Raw genomic sequence first — 21648 nt, 5'->3', positions numbered from 1 at the left:
CGAGGATGGACCCGTGCCCTAGGGTGCAACGCAGGGCTGCCCTGGGGACCCCTGCAGCCCCCCCCCACCTCACGCACACGACAGCACATGCAAGCAAAATCCCGGGAGAAAGGAGGTGTAATGGCAACGGCAGCCAGCGGTGCTTCCCCCCCGCGCCCACCACCTCCCCCGGCAAGCGGGGTGAAGTCCCAGGGTGCTGCTCTGGCCCCCACAGCCCAGCCGCACGCCTGTTCCCACTCAGGGTCTTCTCCAGGGTTTTTGCTGCCAGCGAGAGCATTTGTCCCAATATGGCCGTGACAATGGCGACACCTCTCCCAGCCAGCCTTGCCGGACAAAAATGGAAGTGTGTGCATGCTGCCGGCTCTGCCCCAGGGCCAGCTGCGAGCCCCTGCATTCCTGCGGGACGCAGCAGCCTTCCCACAGCACCCCGCTTGCACCCCGGCAGAGCAGGTCCCGTCTCCCAGCCCACATTCCCAGCACGCACGGCCGCCGAGCTCGCCGTCTCTGGCTCCCTGCCGGAGCCAGCCATGCCGCCAGGCACGCAGGGCCCTGTGCGTGCGGCTTCTCCCGGCCTTTGCTGCCGTGGGGCTGCTGGAACCTGTGTTTGGGGGGGGTCTCATCCCACCCTTCACAGGAGATTCCTGGGGAAGATGCCCAGGGGTGCTCCCCCAGGCAGCACAGCCAAAGGGGACTGCAGAGGGCATGGGACAACACCGTAAAACACAGGCAGTGGTCATGAGAATGCAAAGCTGGACCCCAAGCTGTTTGTGGGCACTTAATTGGGGCAGTTTTCTCCTAAACTAGGGTTTTGTCCTACTTCCTTGGGGGAGAACCCAGGAGAAGGGGGAGGACAGTGGCCAAAAGCTGGTGAAACCCAGGCGGCTGCGGGCACAGGAGTGTGAGAGTGCACGTCGCATCCTCTGCCCAGCATCCCTGGCTGCGCAGGCAGGCAGCGCTGCGGCAGCAGGGAGCAGGGTGCTCATCTGTTCATCTGCCAGTGAGTCACCTGGCAGAGGAGGAAACTGCTGACGGCACCAGGGACGAGGATGTGGCTGCTGCATCCGTCCCTCGTGCTCGAGGCACCCCGACGACTGCGGTGTATGGGGCACCGCCGGCCCCTTCCCCACCGCCCCACCGCACGCTTGACACTGCGGCCTCCCCATCCACAGGGTGAGACCAGCCGGCTGCGGCACAGCCCGGTGCTGCCAGAGCCTGGCACAGTGCAGGCTCACCAGCCACCCCCCCAGGCTCTACCGCTGCCCGGCTCTCCCCTCCGTGGGGCCTCCCTGGCGCTAATCCCTGGATTAGTTGCCTGCCCTGCCTGCTTTGTGGGGGCCGGAACGCCAGCATTGCCCAAATTCCCCAGCCCCTGTGCTCAGCTGGCTGCTGCAGCCCCCCCCAGCCCCGCTGCCTGCAGCCAGTCCGCTGGCACGGAGGGGTGGACCAGGGCCCAGAAATGCTCCAAGCACCCGCAGTGAGCCCAGCCCGGGCATGATGCCCTGGGGATGGAGAGGTGGTGGGGAGCAGGAGGGGGACACTGCTGCTGCCAGCACGGCCACGGCCATGGGGACCTGAGGTGCCACATGTCCCCGCTGGCCAGGGCGAGAGGAGAGCGATGGCGGTGACAGGGGTTTGCCAAGGCTGCAGTGGCTCAGGTACGGCCTGAGGGAGCCGGGGTGCAGGCAGGGAGCTGGGGTGCGTCACCATGTGGGACAGAGCCCCTGAGCCGGTGTGACTTTTTGGCGCTGTGACCTTGCTGATGCCAGCCCGAGCCCTGGCAGGGCGGGCAGCTCTCCAGCGGGACAATTAGCTGATGAGGTGATGATTACCTGAACCTTGGCAGGGCCCCAGAGCCCAGCGGCTGCCAGGGCGCTGCGTGACCCGTGCAGGGTGGGCAGGAGGTGTGTGGCAGGCGTGAGGCAGGGGGGTGCCAGGGCCACCCACGGGGGTGCTGGCACCCAGGGACCCAGCCAGGGGTGCCCGCAGCCCACCCCGCCTGCCCCACGGCTGCCCTGGGACCGGACTTGGCAACAGCCCCACGGTGGGGGCTGCCTGCCCCACAGGCAGCATCCCCTCTGCTGCCCTGCTGCGTCCTGCCCCGTGGGGACCTGCCCTGGTGCCCCACGAAGCCACGCCCCGTGGGACCTGCCCCACGGGGGACCTGCCCCAGGGGAGCCCACCCCCGCCGAGCCCCACGGGGCTGTGCCCCACGGGACCCGCCCCACGGGGGACCTGCCCCAGGGAGCCCCACCGCCGCCGAGCCCCACGGAGGACCCACCACCCGGGACCGGCCCTGCCCCGGGTCCCGTCCCCGCACGGCGGCCCCGGCCGTGCCCGGGCGCCCCACGCCCCCCCCCCCCGCCCCCCTCCCCCGGTGCCGGGCGGGTTCCCGCGCGGGTGCCCGCGGCTCGGGGCGGCGCGTGACCGGCTGCCGCCGCCGCCGCCGCCGCCCGCTCCGCCGCAGAGCCCGGCCCGCCCGCACCGGCACCGGCACCGGCACCGGCACCGGCACCGGCAGGTCAGCGGGGGGGCTGCGGCCGGCACCGGCACCGGGGCCTCCCGGGCTGCGGCGGGCGGCGGGAGGGGGCTGGCCGCACCGCGGCCCGGGCACCGAGCACCGAGCACCGAGCAGCGGGGCCGGCCCGGCGCGCTCCCGGCGGGGTCCGCGGGATGCGGCGGCCGCACCGGCCCCGCTCTGGTCCCGCACCGGCCGCGGCCCGGCCCCGCCGCGCAGCCCCGCCGGCTCCCGCACCCGCACGGCGGGGCCGCAGCAGCCGCAGCCGGGCGGCCCCGGCCCCGTTCCCGGCCCGGCGGGGCTGAGCCGCGTGTGCGGCAGCGGCGGGGCGGGCCGGGCCGGGCCGGGCATCCCCGCCGGGATGGAGCCGGGGACGCGCCAAGGTGAACGGTGCGCGCCGGAGCGGGGCCTCCGGCAACGGGGACACCGGGGGGGCACCGGGGAGGGGACACCGGGGAGGGGACAGCGGGGATGCTGGGCGTAGGGACCACTAAGCACCAAGGACCACCCGCACTGGGGACACCGGGGTGGGGACTGCCGGCACCGGGGGCACTGGGAAGGGGAAGACTGGGAATGGGGCCGCTGGCAGCAGGGACACCGGGATGGGGAGAGCTGGGAGCAGGGCCCAGGCAGAGACGGCCCAGCCGCTGGCTCCCTCCCCGGGCAGGGGGTTGCCGTGGGCACAGCAGCCCCACGGCCAGTGGCATGAGCCCCACGGCTGGTGGCGTGAGCCCCCCGGGGAAGCCACCGCAGCTCCTGGCTCACCGAGCCCCTCGTCCCGCAGGGCCAGCTGGGCGCTCACCATGGCTGCAGCACGGCTCGTCACCTGGGGGCTGCTCCTGGCCGCTGGGGTCCCCGCTGGGGCCCGGGGGACGCTGCCAGCGGGGCTGTCCCCAAGTGGGACCCTGCGGCGGGGCAGGGTCCCCCTGCACGGCCCTGCCTGGGGACAACAGCGGCCGGGCCCGTCCCCTGCCTGGGAGGCGTCGGGGGAGCCGAGCGGTGCCGGGGCCCCCGGGAGCGAGCGCTGGGGGGGCAGCAGCCCTGCGCACTGGTCCCCACCGCTGCGGGCAGGGGATGCTGCCAGGGAACCCCCAGGGACAGAAACCACCATGGCAGGTGCTGGCACTGGCGCCTGGCGGGACGGCGGCACAGCCCCGGCTGTGGCAGAGGAGCCCCTCATCGCCTGGCGAGGACACGAGGCCGAAGGCCAGGACAGCCTCCAGGCAGGGACCTGGCTGCCCCGCGGCTCTACACTGGGGACGCCGGGCCCCGAGGAGCCCACGGACACGGGGCCAGGCTCCCCAGGGCCACCCTGGGCAGGGCAGGGCCAGTCCCCGGCTGGGCAGGGTGCTGCTGGGCCAGTCAGCACCCCTGGGCCTCGGCCAACTGTGTCCACCATCGCCCTGACCCCCGTGCCAGCAGCGGGGACAGGGACAGCAGACGCCCATGCAGGGGGACAGCCAGCGGCAGGGGGACCCACGGCAGCCCCAGGCCTCCCTCAGGGTGCACGGCTCGCTCTGGCCAGCAGCCAGCCTGTCCTGCTGGGCACCGTCCCCTACCCCATGGGCACGGGGCCAGCCTGGGGTCCCCACGCCAGCCCCGGCTCCATGCAGCCGGTGGGCAGATGGGGGGACCTCGGGAAGCCCCCCAGCCCCTCCCCGGCTCTGCCCAGCTCTACCGCACAGCTGCTCCCCGCAGCCCCGTCCTGGGGGCTGGCTGAGCCCTGGACCCGGGTGCTCCCGGCCCATCAGCGCAGCACTCGGAGGGCCCCGCTCAGCCGTGCCACCCCTAGCCCCGGGGACACAGCCCCTCACATGGACGCCGAGCCGACAGGGCAGTGGGGACCCCAGCCCGCCCCAGGGGCTGCCATCGGCACCGGCCCCGCACCACCGCCTGCCTCCAGCACGTTCCCCGCCGGCACCCCCAGCACAGGTAGGAGCTGGCACAGTGTGGGTGACCCCTCGGTGGGGATCGAGCCCCGGCGGGTGCCAGTGCCCAGCTCTGTCCTCTCTCACAGAGCTGCTGCCCGAGCAGGACGTCGGCTCCCCACAGCGGGTCCGGGGCGCCGTGGGCCCCATGAGCACCCCAAACACCACTGAAGCTGCCCCACAGCCGACAGCGCATCCTGCCACAGGGACGCCCGGGACCAGGCACTCAGGTGATGCGGGGCCATGGCTGAGCCCCTCCGGTCCATCCCTGGTGGGGATGCCATGGGAGCCCATCCCTGGGGCATCGGGGCTGGGGAGGGGGGGAGGTGGCAGCTATCTTGGGCTGCCCAGGCAGGACACGGTGACACCTTCAATCAGGATTGTGCCCAGCAACGGCCCTAATCTACTCCTAAGATTAGTGCTAAGTGCCCAGCAGGTGGGATCTTCCCCCGGGGGGGGGACAGGGATGTGCCTGGGTCTGTGCCACCCCCTGCACCATGGGTCCTGCCAGATACCCCCGGGAGGTGCTGGTGGGCACAGCCCTGGCTGACACAGGGCATCCCCTCCTGCGGTGCCAGCATGCCGTGGCTGATGCACCCCAGCCGTGGGGTGCAGGGGGGTGTCCCCCCCCCGCTCCTCACTGACCATCTCCCTCCTTCCTGCCTGCAGACACCCTGGGGATGCAGCCCCCCACCCACGGCACCGCAGCCCCCTCGGCCACGTGGCGGCAGGCAGGGGTGACCCTGCAGCCAGTCCCCCGGCATCCATCCACGCCACAGCCGCAGCCCAGCCGTTCCCCTTCCGCGCCGGGGGCCAACGGGACGGGGCTGCGCTGGGCCGAGCTGCGGCGCAGGCTGGGCTTCACCTGGGAGGCCCACGTCTACGGGGTGGCCGCCATCTTCCTGCTGCTGGTGCTGGGCTGCCTGGCCGGGCTGGCGGGGACAGCCGCCCTGCGTCCCCCACACCTGCCCCACGTTTTAGGGGCCCATGGGCTACTGCTGGCTGCCTGCCTGCTGCGGGCCACCTTCCTGCTGCTGGACCCCTACGGGGCACGGGGCCGCCTGCCCCCCTGGGCCCTGCTGCTGCTCAGCATGGCTCCCTTTCCCCTGCTGCTCAGCACCTTCGCCCTCCTGCTCCAGCGGCTCCAGCGCCTGGCCCAGCTCCGGCTGCTGCCGGCTCGGCTGCAGGGGCTGCCGGCGCTGGGGGCCGCAGCTGCCCTGCAGAGCGCGGTGCTGGGGGCTGCCGACCTGCTCCCACCCCGCCTGGGCCCCGCCGCCGGGCTGGTGCTGCAGGCATTGGGCTGCGGGGCCGGGGCCCTGCTGCTGCTGGGGGGGCTCTGGGGGTGCTGGAGGGTGTTGCGGGCACCCCAGGAGGGACCAGCGGGCGGCAGGGGGCCGGCGCCGCAGCGGGGGGCCCGGGTGCTGCTGGCAGCGGCGGCATCGGGGCTGCCGGTCTGCGGGCTGCAGCTCTACGGTGCCCTGTGGCTGCGGGGGGTCCTGGGCTCCCCCGGGCGCTTCTCCCGGCCCGGCTGGGCAGCACAGCTCTGGCTGCGGCTCGGCGAGCTGGGCACGGCCCTGGCACTGCTGGTGGCCGCCGCAGAGCCGCTGTGCTGCTGGTGCCACCGCCGGAGCTCCGCCAGCCACTCCTGCTGGGCCAAGGCGCTGCGGTACTTCTGCGCCGGCCGCAAAGCCGAGGCACCCGAGTACCCCAACAACTGCTACGACTGGGCCGGCGGCGGCACCGGCCCCGAGCGGGCACCCGCCAGCGACATCTCCAAGAGCCTCATCCGCAACCCGGCGGAGCAGCTGCCCCTGCGGGCGCTGAAGGACAGCAACGAGGCCTGGGCGGCTGCCGCTGGCACCGCTGGGACGCCGGGGTTTAGCCCCAAGTGCCCCAACGTGGTGGCCGCCCGCTCCTGCGCTGCCTTCGAGCAGGGCTCGTCCCCCTCGCTGGGGGAGCTGGCCTTCCGCCCGCCGTCCCCCATCGACCTGCGCCGCAGCATCGACCAGGCGCTCTGCCGCCGACACCTCCTGCACGACGGCCTCTTTGGCCGGCCCCGCCGGGGCTCCGGCGCCTCGCTGCACAGCTCCCCGGCCCCCGCCGAGACCCCCGGCTTGGGGCGCATGGTGCGGTGCAGCTCGCTGACGGAGCTGCCCGGCCCCCGGCAGCCCCCTGGCACCGTCACCATCACCGTCACCGCCTCGGCCAGCTCGCTGGAGAGCAGCTCGCTAAAGATCAGCTGGAACCCCTGGCGCCATGGGCTGTCCTCGCCCGACAGCCTGCCCCTGGACGAGGCGCCCAGCCGGGCCCCCCTCCTGATGCCTGCCGTGCCCCCCGGCTGGGAGCGCGAGGGTCCCCGTGGCTTCCCGGCCCTCGGCGGGGCGGCGGACACCCGCAGCCTCTCCAGCGACACCATCGAGCTCTGAGCCGGCGAGATGTGGGGACAGGCAGAGACTGGTGGGCACAGGGACAGGCCCGGGGGTGCGAGCCCAATGTGGGGGTCCAGGGGCCTGATCCTGCACCCCTGCAGGGCTGGACAGGAGCGGGGAGCTGGGCTGGGCCAGCTCCATTTGTGCCAAACGAGAGAAATAAAAAGTTTATGTTGGGAGGAGGTGGCCCCATTGGCGTGTGGAGGCGGTGGTGGGGAGCAGCACCCCTGGCCCCCCCGGCCCCCCGCACTGAGCAGCCGGGCTGGGTGTGCAGAGCTTTATTTCCTGAGATATGGACACACAGACAGATGGGCACACCCCAACAGACAAACCACGGACAAATGCAATGACCACGCTCATGCACCCGGCAGGGCCCCCCCACCGGCACGGCACCCCGCAAGCAGCGAGGGGCTGCCCCGACCCCCTGCCCCGCAGGAGCCCCCAGCCCCCCCAGCCTGGGAGGGGTGAGATGGGCTCTGCCCAGGGATGTGGGGAGGAGGGGTCAGGGGGGGCAGTTCTCCCAGCCCCACGGCTGAGGGCAGAGGGGGGGACCCAGCCCCCCGCTGCCCCACAGGGAACAGTCTCATGGCAGGGGGGGACACACAATGTCCACGGGGCCAACAGCCCCCAGCCCGGGGGATGCTCGCCAGGCAGGGAGCAGGGCCAAGGTTTGCCAGCGTTACCGCCCCAGCACCCAGCGGTGCCAGAGCACCCCCTAAACCTGCCCCCATGCCCTCCGACCTGCCGCGGTGCCGGTCCTCTCCTCCAGAGCACGAGGGGCTGGGGCAGCATGCTGTGGCCCCCCCCCGCCATGCCGCACTGCTCGGCATCACCACGCCGGCTGGAGGGGGCTGTGTGGGAGCCCCCAGGGACCAGGCACCCCCGGCTTGTTTTGCAGGGGGGCGGCGAGACCCTGCGCTAACGGGGCTGGGGGATGCATGCAGGGCACAGCACCGTGCGCAGGATCTGGCCTCGGCAGCCAGCTCTTGCCAGGGGGGCAGCCCTGCACCCTAGGCTGAGCCTGCCCCCCGCTCCGCTCCTGACAGCCCCAGAGCTATCTGCCCTTCATGAAACCATCGAGGACGCGGTCGCTGCGGTCGGAGAGCCAGTAGCCAGCCATAGCGGCCACAGCACCGATGAAGATGGCAGTGAAGACCATGTCGCCCTTGGCAGCCAGCGTGGCGAGGGCACAGATCATCACGCCAAAGAACATCTGCTGCAGCACCACCACTTCGTCCTCCGTCACGTCGTCGAAAAAGCCCTTCTCTGGGGCATCTGCAAGGACAGCGCTCGTCGGGGGCACGGCCGGGCAGGCAGAGCCCCCCCACCGACCCCGCACCCCCTGTCCGCAGCCCATCCCCCCACCACCACGTCAGGCCGTACCGGGGGGCTTGTCCTCCACGCAGTGCCCGTCCTGCCGGATGTGGCCACGGGCGCAGATGCAGCGGTAGCTGCCCTCCGTGTTCTCACACACCTCCTGTGCCCCGGTGCACACTGGCTCCTCGGCGCTGGCACACTCGTCCACGTCTGCGGGGGGAGGCAGGGCTCGGCTCGGGCAGCAGGGAGGGGGCAGAGCCACCCCCCAGCCCGTGGGAGGCACTCACCCAGACACTTGGCTCCGTCCCTCCAGTAGCCCTTGTTGCATTTCTTGCAGCGAGCCGGCCCGGCGCCCATGCAGCCGATGCAAGCCGTGGAGCAGTCTGCCGTGGGGAGAGGAGCCGGGGTCACCACTGGAGCCGCCTCCCAGCCCAGCCAGCGGCAGCCCGGGGCGGGGGGGATGGCCCTGAGTAGGGGGAGCTGCCCGCACAGAATCCCCCCACCTCCGCCTGACCTCGGCACTCGTAGGAGCCCTCCGTGTTGACGCAGAACTGGTTCGCTCGGCAGTGTGCCATCTCTGTGCCACACTCGTCGATGTCTGGGGGAGAGAGGGGGACGGCCCCGCTGAGCCCCAGCTCCCAGGACACAGCCCCCCACGGCCCCAAAAGCACCTGCTGTCCCCCCGCTCCCACCGTGGCCCTCACCAATGCAGCGGTGCTCGTGCAGCACCCAGCCCCTCTTGCAGCGAAGGCAGCTGGAGTCTTCCGGCCCCGTGCAGCGCCCGCACGCCCGGTAGCACTCTGTGGGCAGGGGGAAGCGCGTGTGGGTGCAGGCAGCTCCCCCCAGGGTGGCACTGGGGCAGACCCCCCGGCCCCGCAGCCCTCCCCCCCGCCAAGCCGGACCCCTACCTACCGGCACATACCAGGTGGCTCTTGTTCCGCGAGGCTTCGTAGTAGCCGTCACCGCACTCGGCGCAGAAGGGGCCGCCGTAGCCCGGGCTGCAGACACACAGGCCGGTGCCGCGGCGCGTGCCATCGCCGTCGCATCGCCCGTTGCCACTGCATGGCTGCCGGGGCCCGCCGGCACAGGCTGCACGGGGATAGACCAGCCAGCTGGCAGCTGGGGTGGCGTGCCGGGGGGCCTCTCCAGCCTGGGCGGCACCGCCGGCACCAACACTGGCACCCTGCTCACGCCACGGCTACTCACGCCGGCAGTCGGGGCCGTAGGTGCCGAGCGGGCAGCAGAGCGCCAGCCTGTCCACACACAGCCATCGGAAGAAGTCGGGGTGCTGCTGCCGCCTGGGGAGGGGGACACACGGTGCTCAGCCCCCTGCCATCCCCCCGTCCCCCCGTGTCCCTGTCCCCAGACTCACTCGTGGAACCACCACTGCTCCACGTGCTCCTCGCTCCGCTCCAGCAGCTGGTGGCAGGCGAAATCCGAGGGGGTGCAGACACTCTCCAGCACCTCCAGCAGACGGGTCTCGCTGCGCGGACAGGGGGGTCAGCGTGGGGACGTGTCCCCCAGGAACAGCTGGGCCCCCCCGGAGTCTCCCCGGCTGGGGGGCACCCACCTGTGCTGGTACTTGGCCAGCTTCTCCTCTTCCCAGGCCGTGTTGCCCCCGCCGAAGCCCTCGTGCTCCGTCCGCTCCAGGCCCTGGGCACGGAGGGGGAGCGGGCAGCGCAGGCGTGGGACCCCCAATAACCCCCCTCGCCATGGGGTCAGCCCCCAGGCCGTGCCACCCTCCTCCCCACTGGGACCCCAAGGGACCTGCTGCCCTCTCCCCTCCCCAGAGCCCAGCTGCTGTGCCCCCCAGGACCCCCGCCGCTCCCTAGGGATGCTGTGGGGAGTGCCCCCCCTCTCGCCACCCCCTCCCCACGCCACCCCCCCTCCCGGGGCCCTGCCACCTGCTTGCCCCCCTTGCCCTGTGCTCCCCCTGGGCCCCCCAGCCACATCACCCCCCCAGGACCCCCTCTGTCGCTGCTCGCCCGTCACCCCCAGATTTTATCACCCCGCACCGGGCCGCCCCCGCACCACAGGCCGCCTCCCTCACGCCCGTCACCCGTGGGTCCCCCACGCCACTGACCCCCTCCCCCTCACCCCCGGCTCCCCCCACAGCAGGGGCTGTGTCACCCCATCACCCCCCCGACCCCATCACCCCCCGTGCCCCCGCCCAGGCCCCCCGCCCACGCCACGGCCCCCATCACTCCCCGCAGCCCCCCCGCCCCGCACCCTGCTGAAGCTGTCGGCGAGGCCGCGGCAGGCTCGGCAGGGCTCGGTCCCCTCCGGGCCCGGCTCCGGCTCCGGGTGGGCGCGGGCAGCCGCCAGCAGGACCCCCCCGAGGAGGGCGGCCCCCAGTAGGGCCCCCCCCAGCCCGGCCCCCCCCCGCCGGGCCGGCAGCGGCAGCAGCGCGGCCGCCAGGCGCCGCCGCGGCCCCATCCTCCGCCCCGCCCCGCCCCGCCCCGCCCGCACCACGTGGCCGCGCCCGCTGACTCAGCGCCCGCCGCCCCCGCCAATGGCCGGGCGCCCGCCGCCGCCGACCCCCCCGCTCCCAGCCAACCCGCGCCGCCCGCCGGGCCCCGCCTCCCCGCGCCTTAAAGGGGCCGCGGCCAAGGGCACCCGGCGCGGGGGGGGGAGCGCGGATGGGCCGGGCCGGGGACCCCGCACCGACCGGCCCCGCTCCTGCCTGGCCTGGACCAGCCCCTTCACCACCCGACCGGCCTGGGCAGGTCCCCATCACCCCCCCACCCCTACCCCCCAGTCAAAACAGGCCAGGTCACCTTCCCCCTCCAGCCAAACTGGTGCAGTTCCCCCCTCATCCTCCCAAATTGGCCCAGTTCCCCCTCATCCCCTCCCTGAACTGGCCCAGTTCCCCCTCATCCCCCATGAGCTGATCCAGTTCCCCCTCACCCCCCTAAACTGGTCCAGTTCCCCTTACCCCTCCCAAATTGGCCCAGTTCCGGGGGCGGGGGTATGAGGAGGAACTGGTCCAGTTCCCCTTACCCCTCCCAAACTGGTGCAGCTCCTCCTCATCCCCCTGAACTGGTCCAGTTCCCCATCAACCCTCCAACCAAACCAGCCCCGTTCCCTTTCACCTCCCAACCAGCCCAGACCCCTCTCCTGCCCCCAACACCCCCCTATGACCCCTCCCCAATCCACCCCAGTCCCCATTCCCCCCGCCCCAACCTCCCCCCCCCGCCACCACAGAGCATGGATGCGTGCATGGCAAAGCCAGCGTCACCGCTTTATTCCCCCACCGCCCGCCGCAGCCCCTCGGCCAGGGCTGCCACGTATGGCTCCGGCCACCGGCCCCACCGCCGACCGGGTCCCGCCAGTGCCTTCAGGAACCCCCCCATCTCGCTGGGCAGGGCGAAGGCAGGGGCTGCCCGCAGTGCCGGCGGCACCGCCGGCACCAAGGCCTCTAGCCGGGCCACCACGTAGCGCCCGTTGCCTGCCGTCAGCGCCGGCACGGCGCAGGACAGAGCCGCCGCGAACGCCTCACAGGGTGCTACATTGGGGACATCATTGGGGTTGGGGCCGTGCCGGGGGCCGGGGCTGCTTTTAGCGGCCCCGGCCCCCGGCATGGCCCCAACCCCGGCATCCCACCGGTGTGCAGCAGCCACAGCCGCCGGGGAGAGGAGGAGGATGACGGTGTCACCGTCACGCAGCGCCCGCCGGTGCTGGGCGTGCAGCCAGGGCAGTGGCCCCCATGCCGCTACCCCCGCTGCCACCGCCCGGTGCCACCGCCACCGCCAGCCCCAGCGGGTGCAGGGCTGCCGTCAAGGCGCACGCTGCCCGCTCTGCCACCGGTTCCGCCGCGTGCACCAGCAGCGCCCGTCGGCCTCGCAGAGGGCCTGGAGGGGGGTGGGGGGTACTGTCAGTGCCTAAACCTCCCGCCTGGGCATCCCATACCCACCCTTTGGGGTAGCCATGGTGGGAGGCAGGCTGGGACACCCCCCCCCAATAGAGGACCCGTCCCCTCCCTGCTTGGTCCCCCAATCCCCTTACCCAACCTGAGGGACAGTCACAGTGGGAGGCAAGCTGGGACCCCCCCCGATAGTGTTCCCACCCTCTGCTCTGTCCCCCTACACCCCTACCCACCCTATGGGGCAGCCATGGCGGGAAGCAAGCAGGGACCACCTCCGATGGGAGACCACCCCGCCTGCGCTGACCCCTGCGGGGAAGGCATGGACATCCCCAACCCCCCAGACCCCCGGCTCGCCCCATGCTCACCCTCGGAGCCGTAGTCAGCCCTCAGGGACTTCAGCCAGCCTGCGGGGAGGAGAGGCGGTGAGGCGGGGTCCGGGGCAGGGGTCCCGGGCTGGGCACAGCACCCAGGCAGGCACCGCTCACCTTTCACGTCCTCCTTCTTCAGCAGTAGCAGGAGCAGGAGGCAGGCAGCGCCCAGCAGCACCCCCATCCACGCCAGCGCCCAGCGGGTCCGCAGGTCTGCAGGCAGGGGTCAGCGCCTGCCAAGGGTCCCCGGCACACGCCGATGGTCCCCGGCGCTCACCCGGTAGCTCCACAGGGTCGGTGCCCTCCCTCCACCCCACACCGGCCCCCTTCTCCCCCAGCACGGCCGGGGACACTCACACTTGTGCAGGGGACAAGCCCAGAGCACGACCCCGGTGCCATTCTCAGGGTGCCAGACCTGCGAGGATGGGGACAGGGACACATCACGCGCTGCCTGCTCCTTGCCCACCGCCCGCCGGCTGCCCACACTGACCTGCCTGCACTGCCCTTCTGCCACGTCCCGCCGCAGCTCCTGCTCCAGCAGCCCAGGGTGCCCGGCTCCCTGTGAAGGCAGAAGCGGGTGAGCCGGCTGTGCTGCCAGTGCCACCGCTGCCGGGACACGGCGGTCCCTGCCCCTTACCGTGCTGGTGAAGCTGGCGAGGGGCGTGCAGGCACCTCGCTCCAGGGCGCACAGCGAGGCGTTCCCCCTGCGCTCCAGCAGCAGGAGGTCATCGGCGCGGCCAGGCAGTGCCTCTGGGGATGCAGGGGGCTGAGAGAGGTGGCCAGGGGAGGCTGGGGGTCTCACCCCCCAGGCGGACCCTGGGCTGCCTCTGCCCTCCCACCCCGGCAATACTCACTCTCCCGCAGGCACTGGGTCAGCTGGACCTGCCCACCGCTCCACACCTGCCCCAGAGACCGGGTTAGCAGTACTTGGGGCTGCCCATGGGGCAGCCGTGGGGCAGCCGTGGGGCAGCAGTGAGGCAGGGAGGTGTCCTACCTGCACACAAAGGTTGGGGTGTGGCCGCAGCCCCCCAAACTCCTGGGGTCCCTGTGGGCAGAAGGGATGCTCCGTCAGTGCCACCTGCATCCCCCCTGGGTCCCCGGTGCCCCCCGGAGCCCACTCACCTGCCCCACGGCGGGCTGCTGCAAGCCGGGCAGGGCTTGGCAGGGCCCGGTGGGCTCCGGCTGCCAGCAGGGAACCAGCTCGGCCGGGAGGTCGCAGGGGGCCGAGAGGGAGCAGGTCAGTTCCTGGCCCCCAGCGTGCAGGACCAGCTGGCTGCGTGCCCACAGCCGCTCCCAGGCCTTGGTGTCTGCGGTGGCACCGGGAGAGGGGTGTCACCCCCGTGCCGTGTCCCCTCAGGGTCCCCCTGTGTCCCAGCCCCCCCACGTCCCAGCCCTGTGCCATGGGTACCATGGGAGAAGGGGCACAGGGTGGCCCGTGGCGGGTCCTGGGTCTCCGGCCAGACCTGGAGAGGGCAGAGAGAGACAAACAAAAGGATTTGGGGTGCCCAGGCTGTGACCGTGACACAGCTGGCTCCCTTGAGGTGCCGGCGGGGGTTGCATGGTGCCCAGAGCCCCTCTGCTTTGGCAGCAGCCCTGCCCACCCCCCCTGTGCCCGCTGGCACCCACCTGCAAGCAGAGGCAGGGCAGCACCTCGTCGGCTGGCAAGCTGTAGTTCATGGGGCCGCTCTGCCGCCGGGAACCAGACGTGGGTCACCCCGCAGGAAATCGGCCCCTGGCAGGGTCACCCAGCCCAGGGGGACCCGCCCCCGGGGGACCCTCTCCCAGCACCCTGCCTGTAACAGAGACACGGCTTCCCGGGACGGGGCGGGGGGGGGGGGGGGGCAGCGGCCGAAGCCTGGACAGCGTCGGGGGGTCAGGGAAGGGGTTTGTACTCACCGCAGTCACCGTGCGCCCCGACCCGCCGGCGCTGTGGCTCTGGTTGTGGTAGAGCCAGAGGGTGTAGCTGTGCCCCACCGCAGCCCCCTGCACCTCCACGACCACCTCCTTCGGCCCCGGGGAGACCTGCAGCCTGGGCACTGCACCAGAGGCGGCTCAGGGCACCCGGCACCGCAGCACAGGGCACAGCACCCCGGACGGAGGTCACCCTCTCCCCCAGCACCCACCACCCAGAGCTCCCCAGCAGATGTGCACCAAGGCGGAGGGGTCCCGGCGCTGCCACGGACAGGGTACGCCAGCACCTACCTTGGCAGTGGGGGACGTGAGCCTGCGCCTCGGGCCATGAGCAGTCTGTGGGGTTAGGGCGTCAGCAGGCAGCGGGGGACAGGGGCCACCGCGGCAGGGCATGCCGGGGGCTCACCTGGCACCCGCTGCCACTGGTTCAGCCTTTGGTGGCTGTGCGAGTTGGTGTACGCCGTGACATGGAGCTCGGAGCCCAGCGGCGCCTCGAAGCACTGGAAGATCACCCAGCCCTGGGCAGGAAAACCACCACCGCGCTGCGGCGAGGCACCAGCGCTGCCGGCACCCAGCTCCCCGGGGCACAGAGAACAAGACCACTGTGCCGCGGAGACGTGCCGGTGCCAGCACCCACATCCCCATGCACCGCGGTGCTGGGGGACTGCCGGTGGCAGGGACGCCCATCCCTGGTGCCTCGCACCCACGTACCAGGGGTCGGCCTGGCAGCGCGGGGGCCAGGGGCGCCTGGACCTCCACGGCCACGCAGCGGGAGGAGGCGTAGGCGTGCCCGGAGAGCATCAGCAGCCCGGTGACGTTAGGCTGGGACGAGTCAGCCCCATCCACCGGTGACCACTGTCCCCCCTCACCGCCATCCTCTACCCCGGGGATGCCCGATGGCACGGGGCGGCGGGGCTCGCCGGTGGCAGGCAGCAGGGCCAGGCGCAGGCGTGCCTCCAGGCAGGGCGAGCAGGCCATGGGCTCGACGCAGCGCAGCGCCGGCACCAGCCGCAGCTCAGCCAGGGCCAGCCCGTGGCCAGGCCCCGGTGGCTCCATCCCGCACAGCATGTCGGTGTCTGGGGGGGAGACGGAGGGCGGCCGTGGGTGCGGGGTCCCACGCCCCGGGTGGGCTGGGGGCCACGTCGGTGGCGGTGGCACTTACCCAGGAGACGGCAGGCGAGGCCCTGGGGGGAGGCAGGGGTGAGGCCAGCGCCGGTGCCGGGGTGCCCGCTGGCCCGCATGCCGGCGACGCCGACCCACCTGGGAGCAGGCCAGGGTGTCGCGGGGGGTGCCGCGCCCGCCCGCCGCCCCTGCCGCCAGCAGCGCCAGCAGCAGCAGCCGCCCCGGTGCGCGCATGGCGGGGCCGGGGCCGTGGGGCGCCCCGGCCCCACGCCGCCCACTCCCGACGGCCCCGCTCCCGCTCCGGCTCCACGGGCCCCACCGCCGCCGCCGCCGCCGGCTCCCGCTTCCTGCTCCGATCCCGGACACCCGGGTCCTAGCGCGGCGCCGGCGACCGCCCCGGGGTGGGGCCTCGCCGCTCGGGCTCCCGCTCTGACCGACGGACGGGCTCCGCGCCCCGGCACCGCCGGGAGGGCCCCACGGGAGCCGGGGCGGCCCCACGGCTCGGGCTTGGGGCCTGCCCCACGCCGTGGGCACGGTGCCCCGGCCGGCCCCGGGGAGCCGGCAGCGGTTGCGGAACGTGGCGTGGCAGCCGTGCCAGGAAGGGCTGCGCGTCCCCTCGCCCGCCGTGCTGCAGGGTGGGCACCGGGCTGCCCCCACCCTCCATGGGGCACCCCCCCACCATGCCCTCCATGGGGCACCGGCCGAGCCCCGGCACACCAGACGGACGGCAGGGCAGGGTGAAATGGTGCCTTTATTGCTCCCACCGCAGAGAAGGTCCCGCTGGCAGCACGGGGGTGAGGAGTGGGGCCAGGCCGTGCCCAGCACCCAGCTCCCCCGGCCCCCCGTGCCCCGGGCAGGGCAGGGAGTCCCCCGCCACCCGGCTTCTTCCAGCGCCACGCCGGCCCCTCACCCGGCCACGGCGTCCTGAGCGGCCTCCCCGCGTCCCAGCTCTCCTCCGCAGCAGGTCCCTGTGTGGAAATAAAGCTGCCCCCACCCGGGGCAGCCCCTCTGCTCCCGGCCCCGGGGGTCTGGCCAGATGCTCGCCCTGGCCCCCATGGCCTGTCCCCCAGCCAGGGCCAGCCCTGCTCGGGCGCCCACGGCACACACAGCCCCTGCCCAAGGTGCCCCACGGGCACCCCTCCTGCTGCCACGGTTGGCGCGCTCAGCTTAGCCCCGCACCTCCATGACAGGGCCCCTGCCCTCAGCAGGGGCTGCATCCAGCCCCGTCGGCCCCGCAGCAACGCCCAGCTCAGCCCCGGTGTGGGCCCTCAGGTGCCGGCAGCCACCCTGGGGGGCCGGGGGCTGCCCTCCCCGGCCCCCGCCTCCAGCAGCCGGTGCAATAGTCCCTCTGCCCTGCCCCTGCAGCGGTGGGGGGCCGGGGGGCTGCCCCGCAGGGCACCCAGCAGCCCGGGCAGCTGCCGGGGCAGGCGGTAGGTGGGCAGGGGCCGGAGGAGCCTGGGGACATCGCGGGGGCTGCAGAACCAGCTGAAGTAGGCCAGCACCCAGCCGCCACCGCAGCCCGCCGCCCCCAGCTCCCCGTGCAGGCAGGCCATGGCCGCCCCGAAGATGTCGTGGGCATCCCCAGGTGTCCCGTCGGCCGCCCCGACTTGCCACCGGCGGAAGAGCCGGGTGCTGCCCCGGCTCCAGAGGAGGAGGACGGTGCCGCGCTGGCGGCCCACGCGGCCCCGCTGGGCGTAGAGCCAGGGCAGGGCGCCCGCCCGCCCCACGCCGCCTGCTTCCCACAGGTCCAGGCGCACGTCGCAGCCCAGCCCCGTGCGCAGCCGCTCGGCCAGGGCGCACACCAGCCCCAGGTGCTCCTCCGAGTCCGGCGAGTACAGCAGCAGCACGGGGCGCCCGCCCGGGGCACCTGCGGGATGGAGGGGATGGCAGTGACAGCCCTGCCCGCGGCCCTCCTGGCATCCCCTGGGGACACCCCAGCATCCCCCAAGGGCACTCCAGCATCCACCGTACCGACCCTCTGCAGCCCGGGGAACCGGCACCGCCTGGCACCCCAGCCCCACGGCCACCGTGGCCGCTGTCCCCCCGTCCCGCAGCCCCCCGGGGTGCCCCTCACCGGCAGCCGGCCTCCAGGCGCCGCGGCAGTTGAGGAGCAGCACGGTCACCACCAGCCCCAGCGCCAGCGCCAGCCCCAGCAGCCCAAAGTGCCTGCGGGAGACTGGGAGAGGGGCGGTGAGGGAGGGGTGTCTGCCTGCCCCTGCCACCCCCTGCGGCCTGCCGGGCCCCCCACTCACCGTCGGGACAGAGCAGCTGCTTCCGAGCGAAGCGCACGTCCGAGCGCCACACCTGGGGAAGGGGCTGGGTGAGGGGGGGCCAGGTTGGGGTCCCCCCCCCACGGTGTGGGTGCTGGTGCGGGTGTCACCTTACCAGCACGCAGCTGCCCAGGACCTGCACCGGCAGCAGCAGCGCCAGCTCCCCCGGGGCAGAGCTCTCCGGCTGCAATGCACAAGGGCAGGGTCAGCGTGGCTCGGCCCCCCCGTGTGCCCCCCAGCCCCGTGCCGCTCACCTGTGTGACGGTGTAGAGGGGGGCCTCGGGCTCGCACTGCCCGCCCCGGCGCTGGCAGAGGACTGCACTGAAGGCCGCGGGGATGCTGGAGGTGAGGTGCAGGTGCAGCTGCAGCCCCCGGGCGCTCACGGAAACATTCCAGGCAGTCTCTGCGGCCACCGGAGAAAGGGGGGGGATCACAGCATGCCCGAGGGGATGAGGGGTGCGAGGGACCCTGGGGCAGGGCTGTGCTCAGCCCAGGGGTGCCCCCCGTCCTCAGGGCTCACCTGGCCGGTGGGGACACTCCACGTGGCTGCTGTTCCCGTAGGAGAACTGGGGGGAGAGGGGCTGGGTGAGCCGCCATCACCCACCACTGCCCCCCAGCCCCTTCCCAGGCAGTGCCCACTCGCTGGCGGGGGCTTACCCGGAAGCAGAGTTGGGGGTGCACGTCCACCTTGTCCAGTGTGTATACCTGGTACGGGCAGAGAGCATGTCACCGTCCCCAACTCACACAGCCCATGGGCACCCCAGTGCTCACCCACCAGCCTCAGGGGACCCTGGGGTCTGGTGGGTGCCCCCAACCAGGGCCACAGCCCTGCACCCCTCTGTGCTGGTGCCCCATGGCACCCCAAAGCCAGGACCCCTCACCTGCTCCTCCTCACTGGCTGTGGAGTTGGGGACGTCGTGGCAGGGTGCAGTCTCAGCCGCTGTCTCCCTCCAGCACAGGGTGGCCCGGGGGCGCAGGGGGCAGCTGGCGCTCAGCACCATCGCCATCTGGTCCTTGCTGCTGGCGCTGTAGTCGTGGAAGCGCACCGAGGACCACAGCTCGGGGCCGTCTGCGGGGCACCACATCAGTGCGGGGTGGGGACATGGCCAGGGGGACCCCTGGGACCCTGCCCCCTGCCCCGCGGGCACTCACAGGTGGCCGGCTGGTCATGGAAGGGGCAGTGCTTGCTCCGTGGGCTGTCGTGGCGGGGGTAGGAGGCCTGGGGGAGCAGAGCGGGGCGGTCAGGGCGGGGTGTGCCCCCGCTCCTCCTGCCTCCCCTCACTGCATGGGCAAAGATGGGCAGGGAGAGGGGCCCGGCGGCTGTCGGGGACGGCAACGCACCTCGATGCACAGGCAGGGCACCAGGAACTCGTACGGCAGTGAGACGCGGCGGCCCCCCAGCACCAGCACCTGCGGGCACGGAGGCAGCGTCAGCTGGTGGGGAGCGCGGCCCCCAGCCCGGGACGGGGGTGGCCAGGGAGGACCAGAGCAGTTACCTGCTGGTGGAAGGGCCGGGGCAGCTCCTCGCACTCCAGGACCAGCTGGTGGCACAGCCGTACCATCAGGGCAGGGCCCTCAGGCACCCACACCTCGATGGCCCGTGCCTCGGGGACCCAGGCGTGGGTGAAGACGGGCCCTGCAGAGCAGGCAGGGGTCAGCCGGTGCCGGCGTCCCCCCGGGACACCCCCAGTGTCCCTCCCAGCCTCACCGGGCGGCTCAGCGGCGACCAGGTGGCTGCGGCTGATGGCCAAGCCTCGGTCAGGGATGGTGCGGAGGGAGACGAGGACCTGCTGCCCGCTCTCCACTGGGAAGCAGTCGAACTGCACCTGCCACTGTGGGGAGAGGGAGGTCAGCAGGACGGCCACGGCTGCGGCATCCGGCCCTGCGGTCTGCCCTGGACTCACCGGCGAGCTGCCCGGTGCCCAGTGCCGCCGCCACACCTGCAGCCAGCCGGCCCGGTTGGAGCCCAGCTCCAGGAAGTTGAGCTGCAGCCCACGGACATCGCCGAGCCCTGCGAGAAAGCAGCGCGGGGTGCTGACACGGGTGGGAGGACAAACCCCCACACCCCACCACTCCTCCCAGCCCCAGCCGGGGGTGCCCGGCCCCGCCGTCCCCGCCCGTACCTGCGGCGGGGAGGGCCAGGCGCACCCGCAGGCAGGGCTGGCAGGGCTGCCAGGGCAGGCACAGGCGGGCCCTGCTCAGCGCCAGGGCGGGCGGCTCCAGCGGGGGCCCGGGCCGGGCCGGGCGGCGGCAGCGGGGGCGGCTCAGGGTGCTGTCGGCTGCCGGGGGGAGAGCTGAGACGGGGCGGCCGTGCGCGGGGGTCCCGCCTACCGCCGCCGGCACCGGGGGTCGCAGGCCTGGGGGGGGGGGGGGGGGGGAGCTCTGCACCCCGGGAGCCCCGTGCACCGGGAGCCGCCCCACCCTCCCGGAGCCGGTGTCGGCGGGCGGGGGAGCTCCGCCGCGCTCCGCAGGGCCCGGCGGCCCCAGGCACGGGGAGCCCCGCGCTCGCAGCCCCGGTCCCGGCCCCGCCGCTACTCACCGGTGGCCCGGCACTCCTGCAAGCAAAGAGACGGGGCTCAGCGCGGTGCCGCCCGCCGCCCCGGCCCGGCTCCCGCCGCCTCCCCCCCACCCAGTGCTCACGAAGTTGGCGGAGACCCGGAGGCGGGTGACGGCGGCCCCGGCCCCGGGCAGCAGCAGCAGCAGCGCGGCGGCAGCGGCGAGCAGCACCGGGCGCTCCATGGCCGAGCCGCCGCCGCTCCCCGCCCCGCCCCGGGCCGGCCCCGCCGCATTCCTCCGCCGGCACGTGCGGTCCCGCCGCGCCCCCCCCCCACTGCCGGGCGGCGCTTCCCGCGGCACAGACACGCGTGGGAGCGTGGATGGTGCTTTATTTCCATGTAGCAACACGCAGAGCAAGGGGCACCCGCACCCCGGGGCGGGGGGCGGCGGGGACCCTCCACGCCACCCCCCCGCATGCGAGTACAGAGCCGTGGCGTGGCCCAGACACGCCCGTTGGTCCCCGTGGACCCCCACCCACCGGAGCTGCGCCAGCGCCGCCCCACGGGGCCCGGCTGCGGAGCTCCGGCCCTCACAGAGCCCACCCGTCTCCGCTCATTTCTTCTTCTTCTCCTGTGTGCTGGTGAACCAGGAGTCCAGCAGCTTCTTGCTGTAGTAGAGCTGCCAGCCGTGCACCTGGGCAGCCACCACCACCACCAGGTACATGACGGAGACGGCCGAGAAGCCGAAAATGAAGCGGTAAGCTTTGCCGTGACGGTAGAGCTGCTGCGCCATGGGGAACATCTCCATGGCCCCGTAGATGAGGGGAGCCACGGAGAAGAGGCCGGTGCTGATCATGGAGAGCACCAGGTAGCTGATGTTGTTGCGGGGGAAGGAGAGGAGGCCCAGGAGGGAGGGCAGGATGCTGAGCAGGTAGGGGTACTCCCACTGGTAGGGCATGGCCACCTGGTCGTGGGGCAGCAGCTTGAGGTGCCCCACGCACATCTGGGCCAGCAGCAGCAGCCAGATGCCCACGTGCGTGTAGATCAGCTTCTTGATCTCCGACTTGAGGGTCACGCTGGGGAGAGAGGGGGGCTGTCAGTGCCTGTGGGGGGACCTGCCCCCCCCCCCCCCCCCCCGAGCCCCGGGGAGGGCACCGGGTCCCCGCGGCGGCGGGACACCTACCTCATCTGGTAGTGCGAGGCCACGCGCTCCCGGTGCTGGAAGTCGCTGCCGTCGGTGCCGGCGGCGCGGGGACCCCCGCGGGAGGCCATAGCACCGGCACAAGCTGCCTGCGGAGGCACGGCGTGAGGCGGGAGCGCCCCCCTCCCCCCCGCTCCCCCGGGGTAGCCCCCCTCCCCCCGCTCCCCCGGGGCAGCCCCGGCCCCCGCCCGCAGCCGCTGACTCGAGTCCCCCGGGCCCCCCTCCCC

The 21648-nt window shown here is 73.4% G+C and overlaps 5 protein-coding genes across 5 annotated transcripts; 1 reads left to right on the top strand and 4 right to left on the bottom strand.

The window, feature by feature from the left end:
* Positions 1-2670: 2670 nt before the first annotated feature.
* PRRT3 (proline rich transmembrane protein 3) lies at positions 2671-6869 on the top strand. The gene is given in 7 exon segments (XM_075714687.1): positions 2671-2721; positions 2723-2842; positions 2845-2943; positions 2945-3140; positions 3143-4447; positions 4533-4673; positions 5113-6869. Coding segments are annotated over 7 exon segments (3669 nt in total).
* A 1021-nt stretch (positions 6870-7890) lies between these two features.
* On the bottom strand, positions 7891-10625 carry CRELD1 (CRELD disulfide isomerase 1). The gene is made up of 10 exons (XM_075714283.1): positions 10419-10625; positions 9760-9842; positions 9562-9672; positions 9396-9487; positions 9102-9278; positions 8894-8989; positions 8704-8787; positions 8477-8572; positions 8256-8399; positions 7891-8147 (listed from the first exon to the last, which is right to left on the bottom strand). The coding sequence occupies exons 1-10, from the start codon at positions 10623-10625 to the stop codon at positions 7927-7929; spliced, it is 1311 nt and encodes a 436-aa protein (XP_075570398.1). The 3' UTR covers positions 7891-7926.
* An 806-nt stretch (positions 10626-11431) lies between these two features.
* IL17RC (interleukin 17 receptor C) lies at positions 11432-15689 on the bottom strand. The gene is given in 18 exon segments (XM_075714440.1): positions 11432-11908; positions 11910-12040; positions 12420-12458; positions 12540-12635; positions 12780-12837; positions 12913-12981; positions 13060-13172; positions 13277-13322; positions 13417-13467; positions 13545-13729; positions 13831-13885; positions 14049-14108; positions 14319-14458; positions 14625-14669; positions 14740-14851; positions 15045-15409; positions 15496-15517; positions 15594-15689. Coding segments are annotated over 18 exon segments (2160 nt in total).
* A 1034-nt stretch (positions 15690-16723) lies between these two features.
* On the bottom strand, positions 16724-20464 carry IL17RE (interleukin 17 receptor E). The gene is made up of 16 exons (XM_075714527.1): positions 20366-20464; positions 20265-20280; positions 19849-20004; positions 19630-19736; positions 19434-19557; positions 19222-19361; positions 19067-19159; positions 18878-18944; positions 18607-18794; positions 18383-18430; positions 18246-18291; positions 17980-18128; positions 17841-17909; positions 17708-17759; positions 17530-17631; positions 16724-17322 (listed from the first exon to the last, which is right to left on the bottom strand). The coding sequence occupies exons 1-16, from the start codon at positions 20462-20464 to the stop codon at positions 16724-16726; spliced, it is 2055 nt and encodes a 684-aa protein (XP_075570642.1).
* A 364-nt stretch (positions 20465-20828) lies between these two features.
* On the bottom strand, positions 20829-21492 carry JAGN1 (jagunal vesicle mediated transporter 1). Its single transcript, XM_075714495.1, has 2 exons — positions 21404-21492; positions 20829-21296 (listed from the first exon to the last, which is right to left on the bottom strand). The coding sequence occupies exons 1-2, from the start codon at positions 21490-21492 to the stop codon at positions 20834-20836; spliced, it is 552 nt and encodes a 183-aa protein (XP_075570610.1). The 3' UTR covers positions 20829-20833.
* Positions 21493-21648: the final 156 nt, after the last annotated feature.

The sequence above is a fragment of the Pelecanus crispus genome, chromosome 7 (genome assembly GCF_030463565.1).
Source record: "Pelecanus crispus isolate bPelCri1 chromosome 7, bPelCri1.pri, whole genome shotgun sequence".
Lineage (NCBI taxonomy): Eukaryota > Metazoa > Chordata > Aves > Pelecaniformes > Pelecanidae > Pelecanus > Pelecanus crispus.
This window is presented reverse-complemented; position numbering and strand designations above follow the sequence as displayed.